This window comes from Tachysurus fulvidraco, chromosome 17 (assembly GCF_022655615.1).
Source record: "Tachysurus fulvidraco isolate hzauxx_2018 chromosome 17, HZAU_PFXX_2.0, whole genome shotgun sequence".
NCBI lineage: Eukaryota > Metazoa > Chordata > Actinopteri > Siluriformes > Bagridae > Tachysurus > Tachysurus fulvidraco.
Window position 1 is genome coordinate 21,582,192 of NC_062534.1, and position 18,999 is coordinate 21,601,190.

Here is an 18,999-nt window from a genome sequence, read left to right on the forward strand (position 1 = left end):
CGACGCTAACGTTTTTAGTGCGATCGGGTCTTTTTTGCGCATTGAAAACGATATATGAAAGATATTTGCCCGCTAGGCTAAAGTTACATTTCTGATTTGTTCACCCCTGTTGAAATTTCTCAGCGTGACGGATTACATGGAAGTTCTGCATTTTTATAATAAACGGCCAACATTTCTGAGGAAAATGTTTATAGTTTTTATCTCACTGTGCATTTTCAACCTGATGGCTACATGCCAGCTAGCTAAATCACAGCCTGAGTCATTAGCTGGCATTATGTTCACCTGCCATGTTTTCCTGTCGCCTAGCAACAGTGTTCTCCAGACTCGAATCATCCGTATCTTAACACATTAACAAGGTTTTCTTTTCTTTTTCTAAACATAACACTTTGGGCAAGTGAAGTAAATCGTAGAACAGCGCAAAGTACAATCTCCAGTCATAGAGACATCGCAGGCTGTAAGCACTGCAGATTATTGTTTTTTTTTTTAAATACATCAACCAAATACCAGGGTCTTCACAAGCTGTTTCAGAGCCAAACATGCAGAGGCAAGATCTGCATATGACTGGAATATATCTGACAGCAGAAACAGATTTGGTTACAGCAGGGTCTTTAGATGGCCAGCTGAAGTTTGGTCAGGTTCCTCTGGTGCATGTTGTGGTGCCGGACTAACTCGTCAGATCGGGCAAACTTCTTCTGGCAGTTTGGCCACCTGCAATTAAATGGCTTCTCACCTGAGGGAAAAGAGAAGAGCACTTTAGTTCACAGTAAGAGCTCAGAGCCGAGATCAAGGAAGATGGATTTGCACAGAAAAAATATTAAATCTTAAAGTCACCCTTAAAGCTTTCCATTCCTAATTCCTAATTGTGACAGTCGTGGTCTAATGGTTAGAGAGACTGACTTGTAACCCAAAGCTTGTGGGTTCGAGTCTCGGGTCGGCCATGACTGAGGTGCCTTTGAGCGAGGCACCGAACACCCCGGGTGCCGCAGCATAAATGGCTGTTCATGGTGTGTGTGTTCACTGCAGTGTGTGTGCACTTTGGATGGGTCAAATGCAGAGAACAATTTCTGAGCATGGGTCACTGTACTCAGCTGTATGTCATGTCACTTAAGGGCCTGTATTTACATCTTGGAACGTGATTGGCTCTTATATTTTATGATGCAATATCGCTTGCCTTTTGAGACTTTTGGCTTTTCCAATTCTCCAAACAGGTTTTATAACGTTAAAGGTGACTTTAAGGAGGTCGATATTTCTAAAAAGCAAACGTTAAATCATTTATTTTAAAAATACGATTTAACTAGCTAAAGATTGGCTAATAGACTATTAAATAACAATCAATAACAATTGAAAAGAGATGATAAAGATGTGAAAAAATAAAAGTTTTACGCACTTGTTTTACCTGTATGAGTCCGGCTGTGGGTCTTAAGATGGTCTGACCGTGAGAACTTTCTCTGACATGTCTCACACTGGAAAGGTTTAACGCCTACATGCATACACACACATATACACACACATACACACACACACACACACACACAAAGAGAGAAAGGGTATAGGCTACTGTAGAGGCCAGGATGGAATCCCTTCTAAGAGAAAGAGGACTAGAAGTGAAGTGTTACATTTCTCTAACACTGGATGGATGATGTGAGAGCGTGTCCTGCTAGTAGCAATACATCTGTAACAGGCAGTGAATCAGGAAAACGTCACCATCTTCAGCCCTGACGCTTTCTCACAGACTTTCTCACACGTTATGACACGTTTCTAAACATTCGTACTGACAACGGACTGTGTTATATCACCGTGTTCAACTCGATTACGCTGCATCGATGGTCTTCTTCTAGCAAACGGTCATTTGTAATAGTGTTAATGGCTTAGATAAAATATACACAAGTGCCATAAGGAAGGAGTCATGGTGAAAATAAAATATAAGCTGCTTATCGCAGATTCTTAATCTGTGGCTGGAACCATATGTGTTGTGCTGGGAGAATCTTGGCTCTGGTGTAAAAGAGCACACTGAAAGCCAGAAGAAAAGGGAAAGAGAGGACAGGACAGATGAAGTTGAAGACGGATAAAGCAAACCTGTGTGTCTCCTCTGATGTCTCTTTAGCTGGTCTGACCGGGAAAATCTCCGGCCACAGTCTGTGAAGTCACATTGGTACGGCTTTTCTCCTGCAACACAATAACGGCAGATGTGCTTTTTTTCGATTCGCTGCTAAAAACAAGAAGCAGTCTAAACAGGACACAACAGTTTTTTATTTATTCAGTGTGACTTACATTTTATCTCATGTTTACACACCTGAGCAATTAAGGGTTAAGGGCCTTGAGCAAGGGCCCAGTAGTAAAAGCTTGATAGATCTTGAATTCAAACTCACAACCTTACAATTAGTAGTCCAACACCTTAACCACTAGGCTACCACATCCTAATATCAAGCACTCTGATAGTGTCATCTCTGAGGTGGTATGTGAGAACTTAGGCAATTTAAAAACAAGTCATGCAGCTGCATTTTGGTTCATTTGCAGTGGACGAATTGCGTTCATTGGTAGACCTGCCACCAGTGAGGTGCAGTAGTCAAATCTTGAGAGGACAAGAGACTGAACAAGTACCTGAGCAGCCTGTGTGGACAAAAATGGCCAAATTCTTCTAATGTTGTAGAGAAGGACCCGATATGAGAGTGCCACATTAGCAACATGAGAGGAAAAGGACAGTAGACTGTCCATGTTTACCCCAAGGTTGCGAGCTGTGACTAGATCTGATCGTAACGCAGGGATATTGCAAGATCATGACCTGGGGATGAATCACATGTGATGATCAGCAGTTCAGTTATGCTAGCATTGAGCTTTAACTGATAAGCAGTCAATCACGATGATAAGTCTGCCAGACATGATGAGATCTGAACAGAATCTGTGGTGTCTCCTATGAGCGACCTGTGAATTGTGCAAATATGAGCAAATTGTATGGTAGCCTAGTGGTAGTTTGAATCCTAGGTCCACTAAACAGCTATTGCTGGGCCCCTGAGCAAGACCCTTAAACCTTATTTGCTTATTTTTATGAACAAGGAAATAAAATGTATGTTGCTCTGGACAAGGGCGTCTGCCAAATGTTTTGAAAAAATTGTGTAGTGTCGTCTAAGTGTGTGTCTTAATCGAGTGATGTTGTATTGCTTAAGTGTGTAATGTTGTCTAAGTGTGTGAAGATAAGTGTGTGGTGTTAAATGTGAATTGTTGTCTATGTGTAAGCTACCAGTTCTCATTCTCAAAGCTTTTTTCAGAAAGCACCAGTATTCAGTCGCCAGTTTAATAATCTAAATAGCTCACAGCCTCCAAAACTGTTGGCCTGGTTTCTGGAGCTGTGGTTAATCAGCATTACACTGGTCTTGATAATCTGACTCTCTGAGGATGGGAGCTGGAACAGAACCAAAGCTTGGAAGAATCTGATCTGGTGTTTATGTGCAGGGAAAACACAAAATTGTGCAGTACAGGAAAGTCTCTGTCTATACTAGTGATGCACGGAATGTACTTTGTGTGCTAATGAGTCTAGAGCCATGCTTCTCTCACTGGGGTCTGGTGAGCCCTGGGGGTCTGCAATTTTCTTGTCTACCATTATGAATGATGTCAGCCAAAAATCGAATCACAGTATTACTTGAAAAATGGATGGAAATGTTAGAATAAAAAAAAAAACACTGGTGACAAATAAATATCCAAAGCTTGTTTGTAAAATGTTTTTTTTTTTTTTTTTGGAAATGTTTTGAGAATATTTCATCTGGAGAACCGCATACGTCTCTTTCGGAAGCTCTCGGTACCTGTATGTTTGCGACTGTGCATCTGTAAATGAGAGAGTTTGAAGTAGCGCTTGTTGCATCCCGGGTAAGCGCACATGAATGGCCGCTTCTCGTTGGTCTCGGAGCGCACGATGGCAGGAGCGATGCCTGGGACCCTTCTGACATCCTACAGGAAAAGATTGCACCATGATCAACAAGGAGAAGAGAAAACAATGTGAACACATCCACGTAGTAAAACGCTAAATTTGCCCTTCTGCACTCAGGTTAGCTCTAGCACCATAAAAGATGAGATCACTTTGCTGTTGTGCTTCTTAATTTGTGCACCCAAAGCTCATTATTGCAAAATTAGCTGTGAAATGATCACTGGGATTCACCCATGGCCACCGATTTAGTTGCCAAATAGGAGCTGTTAGTCACGGATGTTAGTCTGACCTTATCCCATGGCTGCTCTCCCCCACCCCTCATTTGCCCATGGTTAGGGCCCATCTGCTCTTAATTAGCTAGCGCTTAGCATAATGGAGTTTTTCTCCATATTACGCTGGTGTGGTAATGAATGTGTGGTAAATGCTACTGATAAGTAAATTACTAAAGTGTTTTATAGCTGTGCTGCCAGATTCTGTCTATTGACCCCATGGGAATGATAATGCGCCATGAGGTCCATGCCACGGTCACTACGTGGCTATTGTTCTAGCATGCAATTTTTTTTTTATAGTGTGTATAGTAAGGTCAGAATGTACATGCTTATACAGCCTGTTCTATATTCAGTACTCATTAAGATTCATTATTATTATTATTATTATTATTATTATTATTAATATCATTATTATTGCTTCGAGTGCATGATGGTGTGTAATTGATTCATGCAACATATCTACTAGAGAAATATGTCATGCTGCACTGCTTAATGATTTCTAAAACACTCAGGGGAGGTTTTTTTTACAGTCTTCTCAATAAGGAGCTCTGGAGAATCTCTGCTAGCACCATCTTAAGCCCGCTGACAGACATTAATTAAGGCCTAATGATTTATTAGCATGTGGTTGCAAATGGAAACTGTAGCTTTGTTTCTAATGGAGCTTTTTTATTTCTCTCTCATCCAAAAATGCCTTTTAAGTGTCTCAAATGTTCTGGCAGGCTGCTGCTTCCTCTCGCACAAGCCTCGGATTCCGTCAGAATCATTCTTCCTGGCTTTATTGTTATTTATTTGCTGTTCGTTTCACTTACGTGTTCATTCGGGTCTGCTGTATCACTCGTCGCCTTTTTAAGCGTGCTCTTTTGCTGCGTGGTTATGTTGTGGGAGTTGTCAGAAGTTTCAGAGGACTCTGAAGTGTAAGCTTGTGTGTACTGTATATTTGTGTGTGTGTGTGTGTGTGTGTGTGTGTGTGTGTGTGTGTGTGTGTGTGTGTGTGTGTGTGTGTGTGTGTGTGTGTGTGTGTGTGTGTGTGTGTCTTGCCCCCACATTGGCCTTGTATAAGCAAACAGGGAAGACCCACCCAGTGTATTCCAGTTCATTCTAATTGATATTACACCGAAATGTATGTGTGTATGAAATTAAGTCTTGCCATCTAACACACACCGGCTAACACAACTAGCTATTTAAATAAATCCGATCTTTAGAGAAGTACTAGCTAATACTATGCGTATTATGTTTAGAAATATTCTTATTTTACATTGAATATTGGTAATATTCTTATTTTATATGATCAAGACTGCATTGTGCCTTATATGTATTATAATGTATTACAGAGTGTGTGTGTGTGTGTGTGTGTGTGTGTGTGTGTGTGTGTGTGTGTGTGTGTGTGTGTGTGTGTGTGTGTGTGTGTGTGTGTGTGTGTGTGTGTGTGCTGACCTGAAGGCCCCTGAAGACTCCATGGGTGTGTATTCGGTACTGGGTGCTGCAGCTGTACACCATAGGCGTGGTCGGGTCGTTCTCATAACTCGGTGTATGACTGAGTAAAGAGGAGACACACACAAGCATTCCTCAGGAGAAATTCAGAAGAACCTGCACTACTGATTTAACACTTCTATTTATTTTTAGTTAAAAGATAATCTCTTCTAAAATCTTTATAATCAAAATATCATAAAATTCATTCTTTTTAAAATGAAATAGCTGACAGTGTACTCTGTATGTACATTAATCAGCTTTCAGACATTTTTCTTTGTATGGCAAGTTTAAAAAAAAATGTATATAATGCTAATTAAAAAAATAATTAAATGTACAAATATGCTGTATAAAATTCTGTTAAAACAAATAAAACAAACAAACAAAATAATACTACTAATAATACTACTACTAATAATACTATTAATACTACTACTACTACTAATAATTATTATTATTGTTGTTGTTGTTTTGTTATCATCATCATTGTTGTTATTATTAGTAATGATACTAATCATTATTATTATTGATAGTAATAATAATAATAATAATAATAATAATAATAATAATAATAATAATAATAATAATACATCATACCAATTGTCCAAGATGGCTTCCACTTACACATTAAAGTGTTTAGTCATGTTCATATTTACATTACAAAAAATGACAAAATGTTTTAAACCACATCAGCAAGTTACCAGGATACCAGAAATATATTCCGTCATGAATAATGTTTTTTAATGAGAATAATAAAGTGACAAACTTTCACCTTAAACAAAATGTGTTATGTTGAAATAAACCGCTGATTTTTATTAAAAGATAAATTCTCATATAATCAGCAAACAAGATTCTATAGCATCGTGGTCCTTACACGTGAACACAGTCTGACCTCAGGTATTTTATCAACAGCTGATAAACTGTGTGGATCTACGGCATGTGAGGAATGTGCTGAAAAGTGAAACGACAGCATGTCACCGTTCACCACATAAAAAAACAATGAGTGTCACCTGCCGAAATACTTTTCTACAACCCCTTTTCTTTTTTTTTCCTCTTTGTGTATTTCTTACTGCTCCTTGTGCTTTACTGTGTGGGGTTTATGTGACATATATAGGGCAAAAAACTGCCTGTAAAACTCTGAGGCTCATCTCTATAACTTATCTTGACATCAGGGCAAATTGCTCTCTGCTCCAAAGTGCAATATATTCACCTCAACAATCCAAGGTAGAGCCGGTTAGACAGACGGATGGGGAACGCTGGGCCTCTCGCTCTCTCCTGAATTTATACCTGAACCGAAGTGCACTGACCCTGGATTTGCACAAGTTTCCTCTGTTTCACCCCAGACATTTCCCAGCTCACGATTTATAAGCTGCACACTCTAAAGTATGACCGTTTACCTTCTTACGCAGATCAGGACATAAAACTTACTTTGAAATCAATCCGTACAGCATCGTTTTATAAATTGCATGCGTACTTACACTGACATAACACACTGGACAGAAATCTTTAACATCATGGACCACAAGAACAAGGCTTGCTGCTAGCTGTGTTCTTGTGGTCCATGATGTGAAAGATTTCAGTCCAGCGAGTTATTTTTTTCTCACTACATTTAATCATCAAGCTGATTTTTTGATCCCTGTACCACATCATGCATATTTTTATGTGTATGCTGCTAAATAAACTAGAATAGGATGTAAAATCAAGATTAAGCAACAAATAAATATTAGCAAATTTTAAAAAATGACTTTTTCTTTTTCTATCTCTGAATCCTATTATATCTCTACATCCTAATAGAGTGTTGTTGTTTATTCTTCTTATACTACAGAAAGCTGCCGATACTTGTGCCTATATAAAGAAAATGTATATTAGAGATAATTATTTATTTATAGAGCTAAGCATCTGTGACACAAATCTTTCCTCCTGCTCAAGTACAGCTTTACTTCTGATTGTTACAAAACTCTGCACTGGATACTCATTCCATAAATGTTAAACAATGAACAGATATAAAATTATCTGAACAATTTAATCCCTTTCACGTAGACGTATAATTCTGTGTGTAAGACGTTGTTACGGCGAAGATAACGTATGAGCATGTTAATATAAACACGTGCTTTGTCTTACAGCCGGAACAAGCGTTCACTATCACTATCTTGAAGTAACATAGCAGTAGATACAGAAAAATTGCTTTGTGAAAAGGAGCGATTTTTTTCTTCCATTTTTTTTCAGGAGCCAAAAGTTATTAAAAGACGTCCTTATCCTGACTAAGTAAGGGTGAAACGGTAACTATAAAGCTCTCTTTGTCTGTCTGTATGCAAAGCCAGCCAGACTGAAGGACAGTGCAAAACGGCATCCTGTGATAAATCTTCTCACAGTTCATTCGTTCACAGCCTCCGGCCGTGAGCTGCTTGTACGTCCTGCTTGTACGTCTATGTCTAGGTGAAGCTTTTCCAGGGATGAACAGATCAGTCGGATGGATGGATGAGGTCTGAGATCATCTCTGGATAGAACAGTACCAACAGTATTCGTGTATCCATCCCCTGGGAACGCACCGGGGCGCCTAATTTTTATTTTATTTTATTTTTTAATCCTGTTATGATGGGGCTGTGGATACTCAGCTGAGTCCCACAGGAGGATAGGCTGTCCCATTGTGCAGCGGTGCACTTCCACTACTCCCCCAGTGCGCTCCCTTCCTCCCTATGGGCCGACTCTCGGGCCGGCTCAAGGCTACGGTGCCACGGGGGAAATATATGGCCGGATATCACTCTTCTTCCAGACAAAACAGAGTGCACACACACACACACACACACACACACACACACACACACACACACACACACACACACACACACACACACACACGTACGCACACACACACGCACACAAAGCAAGAGTGCTTAGTTTTAGAAAGAATGAAATGAAAGTATGGTGCAAGCAGTTGCAAGATCCTTTCTCTCTTGCTTTATTTTTTTTTATTACTATTATATTAAATTATATAATATTCCAACTGTCCGTTTGACCAGTCTGGGATTTTGGATTTGACCTTGATGTAATTTTATCTCATATTCTGTAGATGTGGGTTCATTTAGAGCAACTCAAACAGGAATCCAGGCAACAAATCACAGCTTTATATACAGTAAATACATAAGCTCTTTCTATTAAGTTATCGTTTCCATAGTAACTGATTACACCAAGATTAAAAAACATAGAGTTGTTGATATAGAGAAATCAGATGAAATGTTTATTTAAGATTTTTTTTTTTTGGAAGGAGTCTCCAGTGTCAGCACTCGTAACAGTCAGCTGTAACTATCATAACTATATTTTCCAATATAGGAAAGATTTTTTTTTTTAATTACTGCTGTTACATTTATTTATTTCAACGTCAATAATGGAGTGAAGCAAGCCTGGTGGAGGGAACAACGGTTTATAGCTGCTAACAATGTAAGTAATAACAGGTACTTGTTTTATTGACATTTCAGAACAACCTTACTATAAAAGTAGGGTGTAAATTTAAAGAGAATTGCAGTGACAGAAAAGGAATAAAAGATAAACTCTTTTAGGACAATTATTCATTTCCCACCCTGTCGTTGATTATTTTCCCATAACACCATAACACAACTCTTCTGTTTTCTTCTAATCCTTGAATTCTATTTTTTTTATATATAAAATAAGTTTTGAGTTAGAGGGCTTATAAGTCAATAAGAGCTTTGTGTTTTAACTTCATCCTTCATACACCTTATATACGTAATATTATATTATATTAATAATAAACGTATTATTGGCTTTGTTACATCATGACATTAGGTTTGATTCTGCAAAAGGATTCATTAATCCTTAATAATCCTCTCTTCCTGAAATTTTAGGAGTATGAACATTATTTTCTTTGTTTGTTTTTTTACTCTACGATAAACCACTTCACTGCATTCTGATTTACAGCTCAACGCGTCACAAATGTAACAGTGTGAGTGAACGATCAGATATGTGGTTTAGTGGCACGCCCTAACCACGCTCTTCTGCTCCGATGTGAACTCTGTCAAAAATATGCACTAATCCAGATGTGGATGAATTCTTTCAATGATATCACGTCGCCTTTCACGTACCTCTTGATGCTGGACGCCAGCGTGTTGACAGGGTTCCAGGCCATGCACTCAAACTGGGATGCCATTTGGTATAAATTGTCACTGCTGGGGTTTAAACAAGCACAAATCAACACTTAGAGTAAATGTGTTTTTATATTTAAAAAAATTGTTTTAGTTTATTGTTACTGAGAACCACTTTGTTACGCTGTACCTCAGAAACACCTAGACTATGAATGAAACATGGTTTTGAAAAGGGCCGTGCTAGGGAACGGCAGATGAATCACACACACACACACACACACACACACACACACACACACACACACACACACACACACACACACACACACACACACAGAAGGGGGTCACCCAGACCAGCAGGATAATCAGTTAATCAAATGAGACCATTTCTCTGAGCAAGAAGGTGCCATACGTTATTGAGAGGTTGACTGGAGGACCATTAGTTACTCTGCCAGGTGCTTAACCAAACACATCGTTCAGATTTATCTCCAGTTCCCCTGACATCACACCATTGGAAATGTGTACACTGGTGTGTGCTGGTACCTGGTACAGTCTAACTACACAACTGCAGCTTTGGCGTCATTACTGGAATGCAGCCTGCTCTGCTTAAGCATTTATTATGTTAGCAATATGTCATGGCTTGTGTATAAAAGTGTACTTATAATGGATAATGTTTTAATACCGGACATAAGATCTAATTGCCACACCGTTGGTGTCTGTTATCTCTTTTTCCCCCCCTTGCTTTGTGAAGGGGCAGGTGTTCATTTCTGTGTGATTTTTACTTTCCGTGATTTCTTCGTGTTTTACGCACCAGCGAAGACCCATCTTTTGCTCTGGATTTGATAACTCGACATGTTTTTTATTTCAACCACCAACAACAGCTAAAAACAGCAGCTCAAATATCAGGCTGTGAAAATACAGAGCTGTTGGTACCAGGCATTTGATTAAAAAAAAAAAAAAGAAAGAAAAGCTGCATAGCATTTTGATTTGAGGATTCCCAGTTCCCCCTTAACTCCAGCAGATAGGAGTCTGTTTATTACAACATGCCGAGCGAGAACTGGACGACGAAGCCAGAGCAGAGTGGGAGCTTGCCTATCGGTCGGATTCTGCTGTTTTGAATCATTATGTTCCCTCAGAGCTGCAAAACAACATCTCCAAAGTATTTCAGGAATTCCGAAGCTCGTTTTTTCGGACCGGTAGCAAGCGTACAGCCGTCTCAGGCCACGGAGGGAACTCCTCGGAAAACGGTTATCAGAGGGAAGGAATTCAGGACTGGTTAAAAAGTGGAAGCCAATGGTGGAAAGGACAGTTTATCTTGGCCTGGTACATTCTGCTATTCAGCACTTGACCTCTGGTGAGCTTGAGCTGCTGCATGTAGGACGGAAACCCAGCCTCGATGTAGTAAAGTGCCATCGATCAAAATCGCACATGTTGTCATTTTAATGCTGGAAATGTTCCTTTTCAGAGACTTGTGTGAGCTAGAGCTGACGTTCTCATATAGATCAACTTCGTAGACAAATATATTGAGTGTTTTTAATGGAACAGCATGGACTGTAATTTCAATAAAACCAATACACTCTTTTTCTGGAAAGAGATTTTCCTACAAAATTCAACAAAAGGAGGACCAGGATGAGAAATAAATTCTGTCGAAAAGTAGATCAGGGTTTGTAATTACTCACTGTCTTATCATCTCATACATACAGACAAAACACGGCCTTTTCGTGAAGTCCGAGCGGTGAAAGAAAATGGAAGACGAATCTAATCGATGCTTTGTTTCACAACAAAATCTCAAAAATGAGAAAAGATTCCATGTGATACAGACAAAGAATATGAAGCAGATCTCTGTTTCCTTACCAAATAAATATCTTATTTTATAATATTGGTGAATTCATGCACTTTTTAATTATGCAACTAATGGAGCGGAGGGAAATGTTTTGCTTACGGCTGGTTCTTTTTTTTTTTTTTTGCTTGCCAACGTCTTTAATTAATCCTTTATTTATGCTTGGTGTCAAGGTTACATTCCAACATGATTACACAAGACAGATTAAATATTATATTATATTATATTATATTATATTATATTATATTATATTATATTATATTATATTATATTATATTATATTATATTATAAATAGTTGATCTACTGACCAATCAGGAGCAAGTATTTTTCTCACCCTGATATAAATCAGTACATAGCATTCCTTTCTAAATAAAAATAAACCATTAATTGCTCCTCTTTGCATCACTTCCTCCTTCCTCTATGCACTGGGCATGCTCAATGTTAGCCTGACCTTCTGAGGTTGAAAGAAAGCCGCTGATTGCAACCTGTTTGTTTTACATCCTGTACTATTTACGGATGACTTGTGGTAAAATTTTAATTTCCTGTCTTCACTGGTTGCAAAACAAACCTAATAAATCCTACTGTATAACATTGTAGACCATGCCATGTTGTCATACTCGCTGGAAAACATTTAACATTTTTGTCGAATAGTGAGCGGATAACCTAAAGGATAGCGCTCGTATAATGTAAACAAGGCCCTTGACACAGGCCTGTAAATGTCCTCGGTGTTAATGATATGTTCAGGATATATCACCTGCCTTACTCAGAAGCTTCTGGATACTTCTTCAGAGGTGTACGTATGTTGTTATGACACTACCTGTAGGTTGTGTGTAGAAAAGTAGTACTTTGAGGCTGTGAGCAGCTGAAACTGCTTGGGATAAGTCCCAATTCATGCTTTAATCCAAATCAGTGGCTGTGATTTTTTTTTATTATTAGCATTTTTTGCATTGTAAATGGCTACTTTATTAAACTAATTACGCTCTAGACACCTATAAACTTTTACTAGGTGGAAAGAAAGAAAGCAGAAACAGGAAAGGGAAGTAAAAAGAAAGAAAGAAAGAAAGAAAGAAAGAAAGAAAGAAAGAAAGAAAGAAAGAAAGAAAGAAAGAAAGAAAGAAAGAAAGAAAGAAATGATGAGGTATTTTATGATCGTACCTATTGTAAGGGTTTCTCAGGAGCAGCGCTTGGCTTCCTGTACAGCTCTCGGACGGCGTGTGGCAGCCGTAAACAGGTGGAGGAACGGGATACTGCTGCTCACCTTATAACACGAGATAAAAGCTGTGGGTTAGCAAAGAAAAACAGTAATCATAACTCTCGGTGTCTTCTCACGTGCAGACGTACATTTATCAAGCCCGGAAAATAATGTGCTTGAAATGAAGCGTGTGGAACAACTTCCTAACAAATAATACGGTTCAGCCAATAGTCCAATTCGCTATGGGGATTTTCATCTTAACGGCTTAAAACTATGTCAGATTTCCAGGCCGCTCCCTCACTCGGCCCTCGAGGCTCTCGCTCCAGGAAAACATGCTTAATTTAGAAAGTCTTTTTTTTTTTTTTTACTTTTATTCCTCGAACTAACGAGAACAAATCCAATGTGGACATAAGGAAAAAAAGAAGAAAGGCTGCATGCTTCATGTATTATAACTTTGCAGTTCTAATGAAATGCTTGAGCAATTTGTGTGTGTATGTGTGTGTTTGTGTGTAGTGTAGTGGTCTCAAAGAGGGAATCTGAGCTCGGGGAGGATTTGGGAAGATGCAGAAGAGAACACACTGCACTTAAGAAAACAGCGGCTTCGTACTCTTTGAAGCCGTAAAGCAGGCCGACCTCTTGCTCGCAAGTGCAAATGAAGAATCAGTGGCCTTACTCGGGAAACGTGTCCCGTGGCGGTTCTAAACTTGGCAGAAGTGCTCCCGTGTCTCTGTTTTGATTAACCATCAGCTTGGTGGTCTCCAGAAGGATTTACAACACTGGAAGAGCCTGATAAGGTGTTACTTAAGGTGTCTAAAGTTTTAACACACAGCATTATGTGCTCAAGACTAGAGAGAAAAGCGCACTGATTTACCACCAAGGGGACAGTCAAAGTGCAACATGACCTCAGACGGATTTGAACAGAGTTTGCCCTTTGACTTTGGAGCGAACCGAAAAACACTCGAGTGCTCGACGAGTATGTGCAAAGAGCATAGATAAAAGTACAGATGAAGTAAAACTCATAAGAGACTTTGAAATTAGTGCTGATTTTTACCCATGTTGCTTTGCTGTGGGATGGCTTCTTCGTGCTTGAAATGGTGGTTGGGGAACTGCGAGGCGTGGTGCGACGGCGTGTGTCCATAATTCGTAGCTCCGTCGAAGGAAACCGTACCGTAACCTGGAGAAAGATCATTTATGTACAGACATTAAAACAACGGAAAATTGAGATGCTTTACAGCGAGCGTGAAAATTCGACAACACACAGGTAGTGAAAATGATCTGAATTAGAATGTAATTCTATAACGAACTTCAATTTGTATTTATGGATTATAATTCATACAAATTCAAAAAAATTTATTTGCTCTAAGCTACGATGGTTCTACATGACAACTGTTATTTCAAACAATTATATATTTAAAAGAATTTATATATATGTATATATATATATATATATATATATATATATATATATATATGCACTATATGTGCTAAACAACATATACTTAAATTTTTAAAAACATTTTAGTTTTTCTATATTTCTACATCAAATTAAAAAAAAAAACAGCAATGTGCTACATGGATAATAGGAAGTGTTCTGTAGCTAACGGTTAGGTAATGACCCTCTCATACCCTAATGACCTTTAGCCCTCCTGACTCAGAGTTGGAGGGGGAACAACAAGCCGCAAGTGCAAACAAACGCTGGTCAGAACGATACAGTCAAGAGTAGACACTGGGTTTAGGGTATGAGTCATGCCTCAGGTGACCTCGGGTCATCCTCAGCCTCGTAAATCATCGCGTCCCAATGCTGCCTTCATTAATTACATGCAACCACTTTCACCTCGGAACGACAGAGAAACTCATTAAAGAAGACCATTCCTCTTCCACCCCACCGGGCTCGCTGATGGGCTTGGAGACTTGGAGGAGTACCTTGAGCCACGGGGTGTGTTAGAGTCATAGTCTGTCCATTAATGTGTGTGTGTATGTGAGGTTAAACCAGAGACAAGAGCTTTAGCAATGCTCTTATATTTACCTGACTGTAACGACCTGTCGTATCAGTCAGTGCTTTGTGTTCTTCACAATACAACAACACAATTCAGTGTAGTGTTACAATACTGCAGAAAGTGGATACAGTATATATTAGTACTATTCTATTAAACAAAAGGTTCAGCCAAAAAAAGCAAATAAGATATTAAATCAAACAAAACATGGCTGGTGTCTAAAGTCTGCACCGAAGCTAAAAAGTTAATATGGCTTACGACGAACGCACATCTGTGTAATCCAATCCAGCCAAAAAAAAAAAAAAGAAAAAGAAAAAGGAAATAAACACTAAACGTGCCTTTAGAACATCTGTATTAAAGATTAGTTCGTTTTTCTTCAAGTTATGATTTGTTTAATGAATAACTTGAAGAAAAACAAACTAATCTTTAGTTCTTAGTTACAATACACGTAACTAAGAACGCGACACAAATATTTTACTGTAATAATACTGTAATAAAACGTTATCAAAGGTTAACATAGGAGCGGTTTGGAAATCATAAACACGCCGCACGGCCGTCATGAACTCTTCAGATTTTATGTACTCCATAACTCACCGTGACTTCACAATCCCTTAATGGTAGAAGACATAAAACCTTCGCCTCGTGCTTTATCCTTTATCGTATTTATCGAATAGATGATGATGTTTGTAACGTTTGGCAGATAAAACAGGGGTTTTTGAGGGTTTTGTAAATTTCGGCTTGAAGCATCTGATAATTCAATAGATCTTAAGTAATCCACTGAAGTCACATCAGCACATCAGTATCGTGGTGTTATTTCGCCAGGCGTGTGGTGTGAGGCGTCGTGAATCGAGTCAAAAGGTTTTTATTCTGAAACGACTCCGGATATGAAGATACATCCTGAGATGTATGAATTTATTCGATAAAACGCTTCTCAGAAACATTCTAAATTATAATATAGCGATTACTGTAATGTGTAGTTTTATTCTGTGTGTATGTTGTGCTTATTATGAGCAGCACTTTAATCAGTGGGGGTTTCTGTATAGTAGCTTATTACTGATGAAATCAGGAAATAACGAGTTATTATTATTATAAAAATTATAGATATTTACGTTGTGTTATGTTTTACTTACAATGTTACACATTGGGACAATTACATGTGTAATTTGAATGAATATTTTTTTATATATTATATAATATTGTTATATAATGTTTTTCTTTATAAGAAAAATATGAATATAATATAATACAGTAAACTGATCATAATTACGTATGAATTTATTTATTTATTTATTTATTTATTTATTTATTTATTTATTTAGGTGTTTATTTATTTTTGAGAATTTCATATCATGAAACTTTTTCTTTTTTTTTCATGAAACACCGACATAAGAACAAATGAATGAACAAACTGAACGTGTGTTGGTTAAGGATGATGTACGATGTGTAAATGATCATTTTTTTCCTAATGCTGCTTTTTTAAATATTATGATGCTTTTTCGCATGACAGAATCCATCACTTTTGGAGGAAATGATTGTTTTCTTTCTGTACTCTTAATTTATTTATTTTTTTAATCTACACTCCCCAGGACCAAAAGCAACACGTCTAACGGTTTTTAATAAAGTTAAACATTAATCACATTGTGTGCATCATTTCACACAATAATGTATCCAAATGATTTTGTTGTTTAATATATTTAGTCATTTATATGATGTTAGAATTTTGTTAGACTATACATGCATACAGGACATACTACAATACGTTCAACAGGTTGGTGACGAATTAAAGGAAAAACCTGAATCAGTTTATTTTAGACAGGTGGACTGAATCATACATTTAAGGCGTTAACCTCCACCGGTTAATCTCCATCCTCTCTGGCATGTATATTAACAATTACCAGGCCCACATGACCTTAGTTTGGAATCCAAACACTAACTGAAATATCTTATCTTACAGTACTTATTTAATGATACAGTATTGGGATATAGCTTCAATACAGTATACAATATAGATACACTACATTATACAATACAGTATTGGGATATAGCTTCAGTCACAAACACTGCGGTCTGAAGGAAACCAAAAAAGGTCAGTAAATTCAGTAAGAGTTGCACTCTCAGTGACCGTCATGCATGAGTTTGATACGCGAGAAAAAAACGTTCTTCTTTAAACATTATTTAATTTCTGCCTCATTGGTGTGGAATAAACCACTCAAACATCCTGTTAATAAATAATACATTTTCAGCACAATTTATAACTGATAGATATTTTAAATGGAATTTAAGGAACTAAATTAAAGATAACTGATATAACTCCACGAACAATTTAGTAAAGTAGCAAACATTCAAATTTAATACCTAGATATACTTGAAAAGTTATTATTAAGAGTATAAAAAATGGTGTTCAGATATGGTTTTAGCTTGAACTTCACCATATTTCACCATGTTGATCCCTGAGGAAGGCCCAAAATTTTCTTCTTTTTTTTGGAAATCGAGCCATTACACGGACAAATTTAATAAAAAAAAAAACACACTGATATAAGCGCTGCTTGGTTTATGAAATGAAGTTTGTGACCCTGAAATATCAACATCAATAAAGTACAACAGCAAGAGCCCTGGTGAAGGCCTTTCTCTGAAACAAATGTATTCCTCTGTGTGTGTGTGTGTGTGTGTGTGTGTGTGTGTGTGTGTGTGTGTGTGTGTGTGTGTGTGTGTGTGTGTGTGTGTGTGTGTGTGTTGATTTTATTTAGGGGATTTTTATTGCCTTTATTCTGTAGTCACTAACACTTTAGCACTTTGTTTCATTTCTAAGGCCTTGCACTTGTATACTTTCATATCGTTCAATATGGGAAAATATTCAATAAAGACTTCTACAACTGTCAATTTTATAAAGTTTGTATTTGATTTTAAGAAGAGTATTATTATATAAGAAAACTGTTTAAGAGAGCCACAGAAGTTAAACACAGCAAAGTATTTGTGTGAGACAGTGAGAGATAGAAAGACTTTTCCTTACCCTGGTTCCTAGACCCCGTCTGGCTGTCCATGCAGTTAGACAGATACGGGCTGTTACTGAACATCCGACTTTGGCTCGAAGGGGTCTGGTTCGGTGCGGGTGCTCCGAATGCACCATACCTGCATGCCCCACTACCTGTGAACTGTCCAGAGAAGTGGACGGTGAAAGCACTGATGCCACAGTGTGGGTCCTCATGGGGGTCTGTTGAACCCCAGGTGGGTTCTTGCTTGATGAAGGAGTGTGAGCCCAGTGAACTGTAGGGGGCACCAGTATGGAAATCCAGCACGGGTGCCCACTGAGGGGCATTACTGACAGGCAGAGGGCAGTTCCCGTTCCCCGCTGGCAAGGCTGGCACTGGAGACAAGAGTGTATTGAGGTCGCGTACGTCTGAACCCATGACGGCTGGCTCACACACCAGCTCCAAAACGGAAAGACAAGGAACGAGTCTGAATTCAGAATCCGAGGTGGCCGTTGAGTTAAAAAAAATCAAGTCCGGTGAATATTCATGGCTGAGTTCTGAAACTAAAAGACTTGAACTTCAGAATGAATGCAGACTCCATACACGTGAGACCTTTCTTCTCACGCTAAATAGCAGACCAAGATACTGATGGATGGAGAGTGAGGTACAAAGCACAGAGAAAGCAAAGACTCTACCAGGCCGAGTTCCCTGAATGGAGTGAAGAGAGGGAGAGGAAGCTAGGACAGGGAAGGAGGAGGTTAAGGAGAAGGAGGAGGAGAGGTGTAGCTCCTTTACTCGTGTGTCTGTTTTCTTTGGAGGCCAGAAAGCTGAAATAGAGGCAAACAGAGGAGGCAGGAGGAGGAGCCACAACGCCAGACAGATGAGAGGAGCACTTCATTCATTTCCTTCAGCGTTATAGGACATTCTTCCCTGCACAATTCACATCACACAGGGACCCTCAATAAGCCTGAGTGTGTGTTTATGGTAGTCAAGCAGATGGATCATAATTCTCCGACTTGTTTTATTTTCAACGAGTGTTTTCCTCGGTCGCTCTCCATATTTCTAGCTTTATTTCAAAATGAGACATAACCTAAATTTTAGCTCTTTGTTATACTGACATCTAATTTAGTGTTGATCTGTATTTAAGGTCGCTTTCTCACATGCATGCGTAACTATGAGGGGGAAAAAAGTATTTATTACATATATTTAGTAAGCAAAGTAGTATATGTAGAAGAGTCATTTATTTCGATA

The 18,999-nt window shown here is 38.4% G+C and overlaps 1 protein-coding gene across 4 annotated transcripts in view; it reads right to left on the reverse strand.

Annotated features, from left to right (window-relative positions):
- wt1a (WT1 transcription factor a) overlaps nucleotides 1-18,725 on the reverse strand; it is a 19,835-nt gene extending 1,110 nt beyond the window's left edge. Inside the window, exons 1-9 of one of the 4 annotated variants that reach the window (XM_027135610.2) lie at nucleotides 17,790-18,725; nucleotides 13,837-13,959; nucleotides 12,749-12,851; nucleotides 9,753-9,836; nucleotides 5,623-5,722; nucleotides 3,798-3,942; nucleotides 2,077-2,166; nucleotides 1,397-1,480; nucleotides 1-730 (exon numbers count right to left, since the gene is read on the reverse strand). The exon at nucleotides 1-730 is cut by the window's left edge and continues 1,110 nt beyond it. In XM_027135610.2, the coding sequence (XP_026991411.2) occupies nucleotides 609-730; nucleotides 1,397-1,480; nucleotides 2,077-2,166; nucleotides 3,798-3,942; nucleotides 5,623-5,722; nucleotides 9,753-9,836; nucleotides 12,749-12,851; nucleotides 13,837-13,959; nucleotides 17,790-18,186 (1,248 nt within the window). In that variant the 5' untranslated portion in view covers nucleotides 18,187-18,725 and the 3' untranslated portion in view covers nucleotides 1-608. Of the gene's footprint in view, nucleotides 731-1,387; nucleotides 1,481-2,076; nucleotides 2,167-3,797; nucleotides 3,943-5,622; nucleotides 5,723-9,752; nucleotides 9,837-12,748; nucleotides 12,852-13,836; nucleotides 13,960-17,789 lie in introns of all 4 variants that reach the window. The other 3 variants (XM_027135609.2, XM_027135612.2, XM_027135611.2) reach the window with 3 other exon arrangements.
- Between the last annotated feature and the right edge of the window lie 274 nt (nucleotides 18,726-18,999).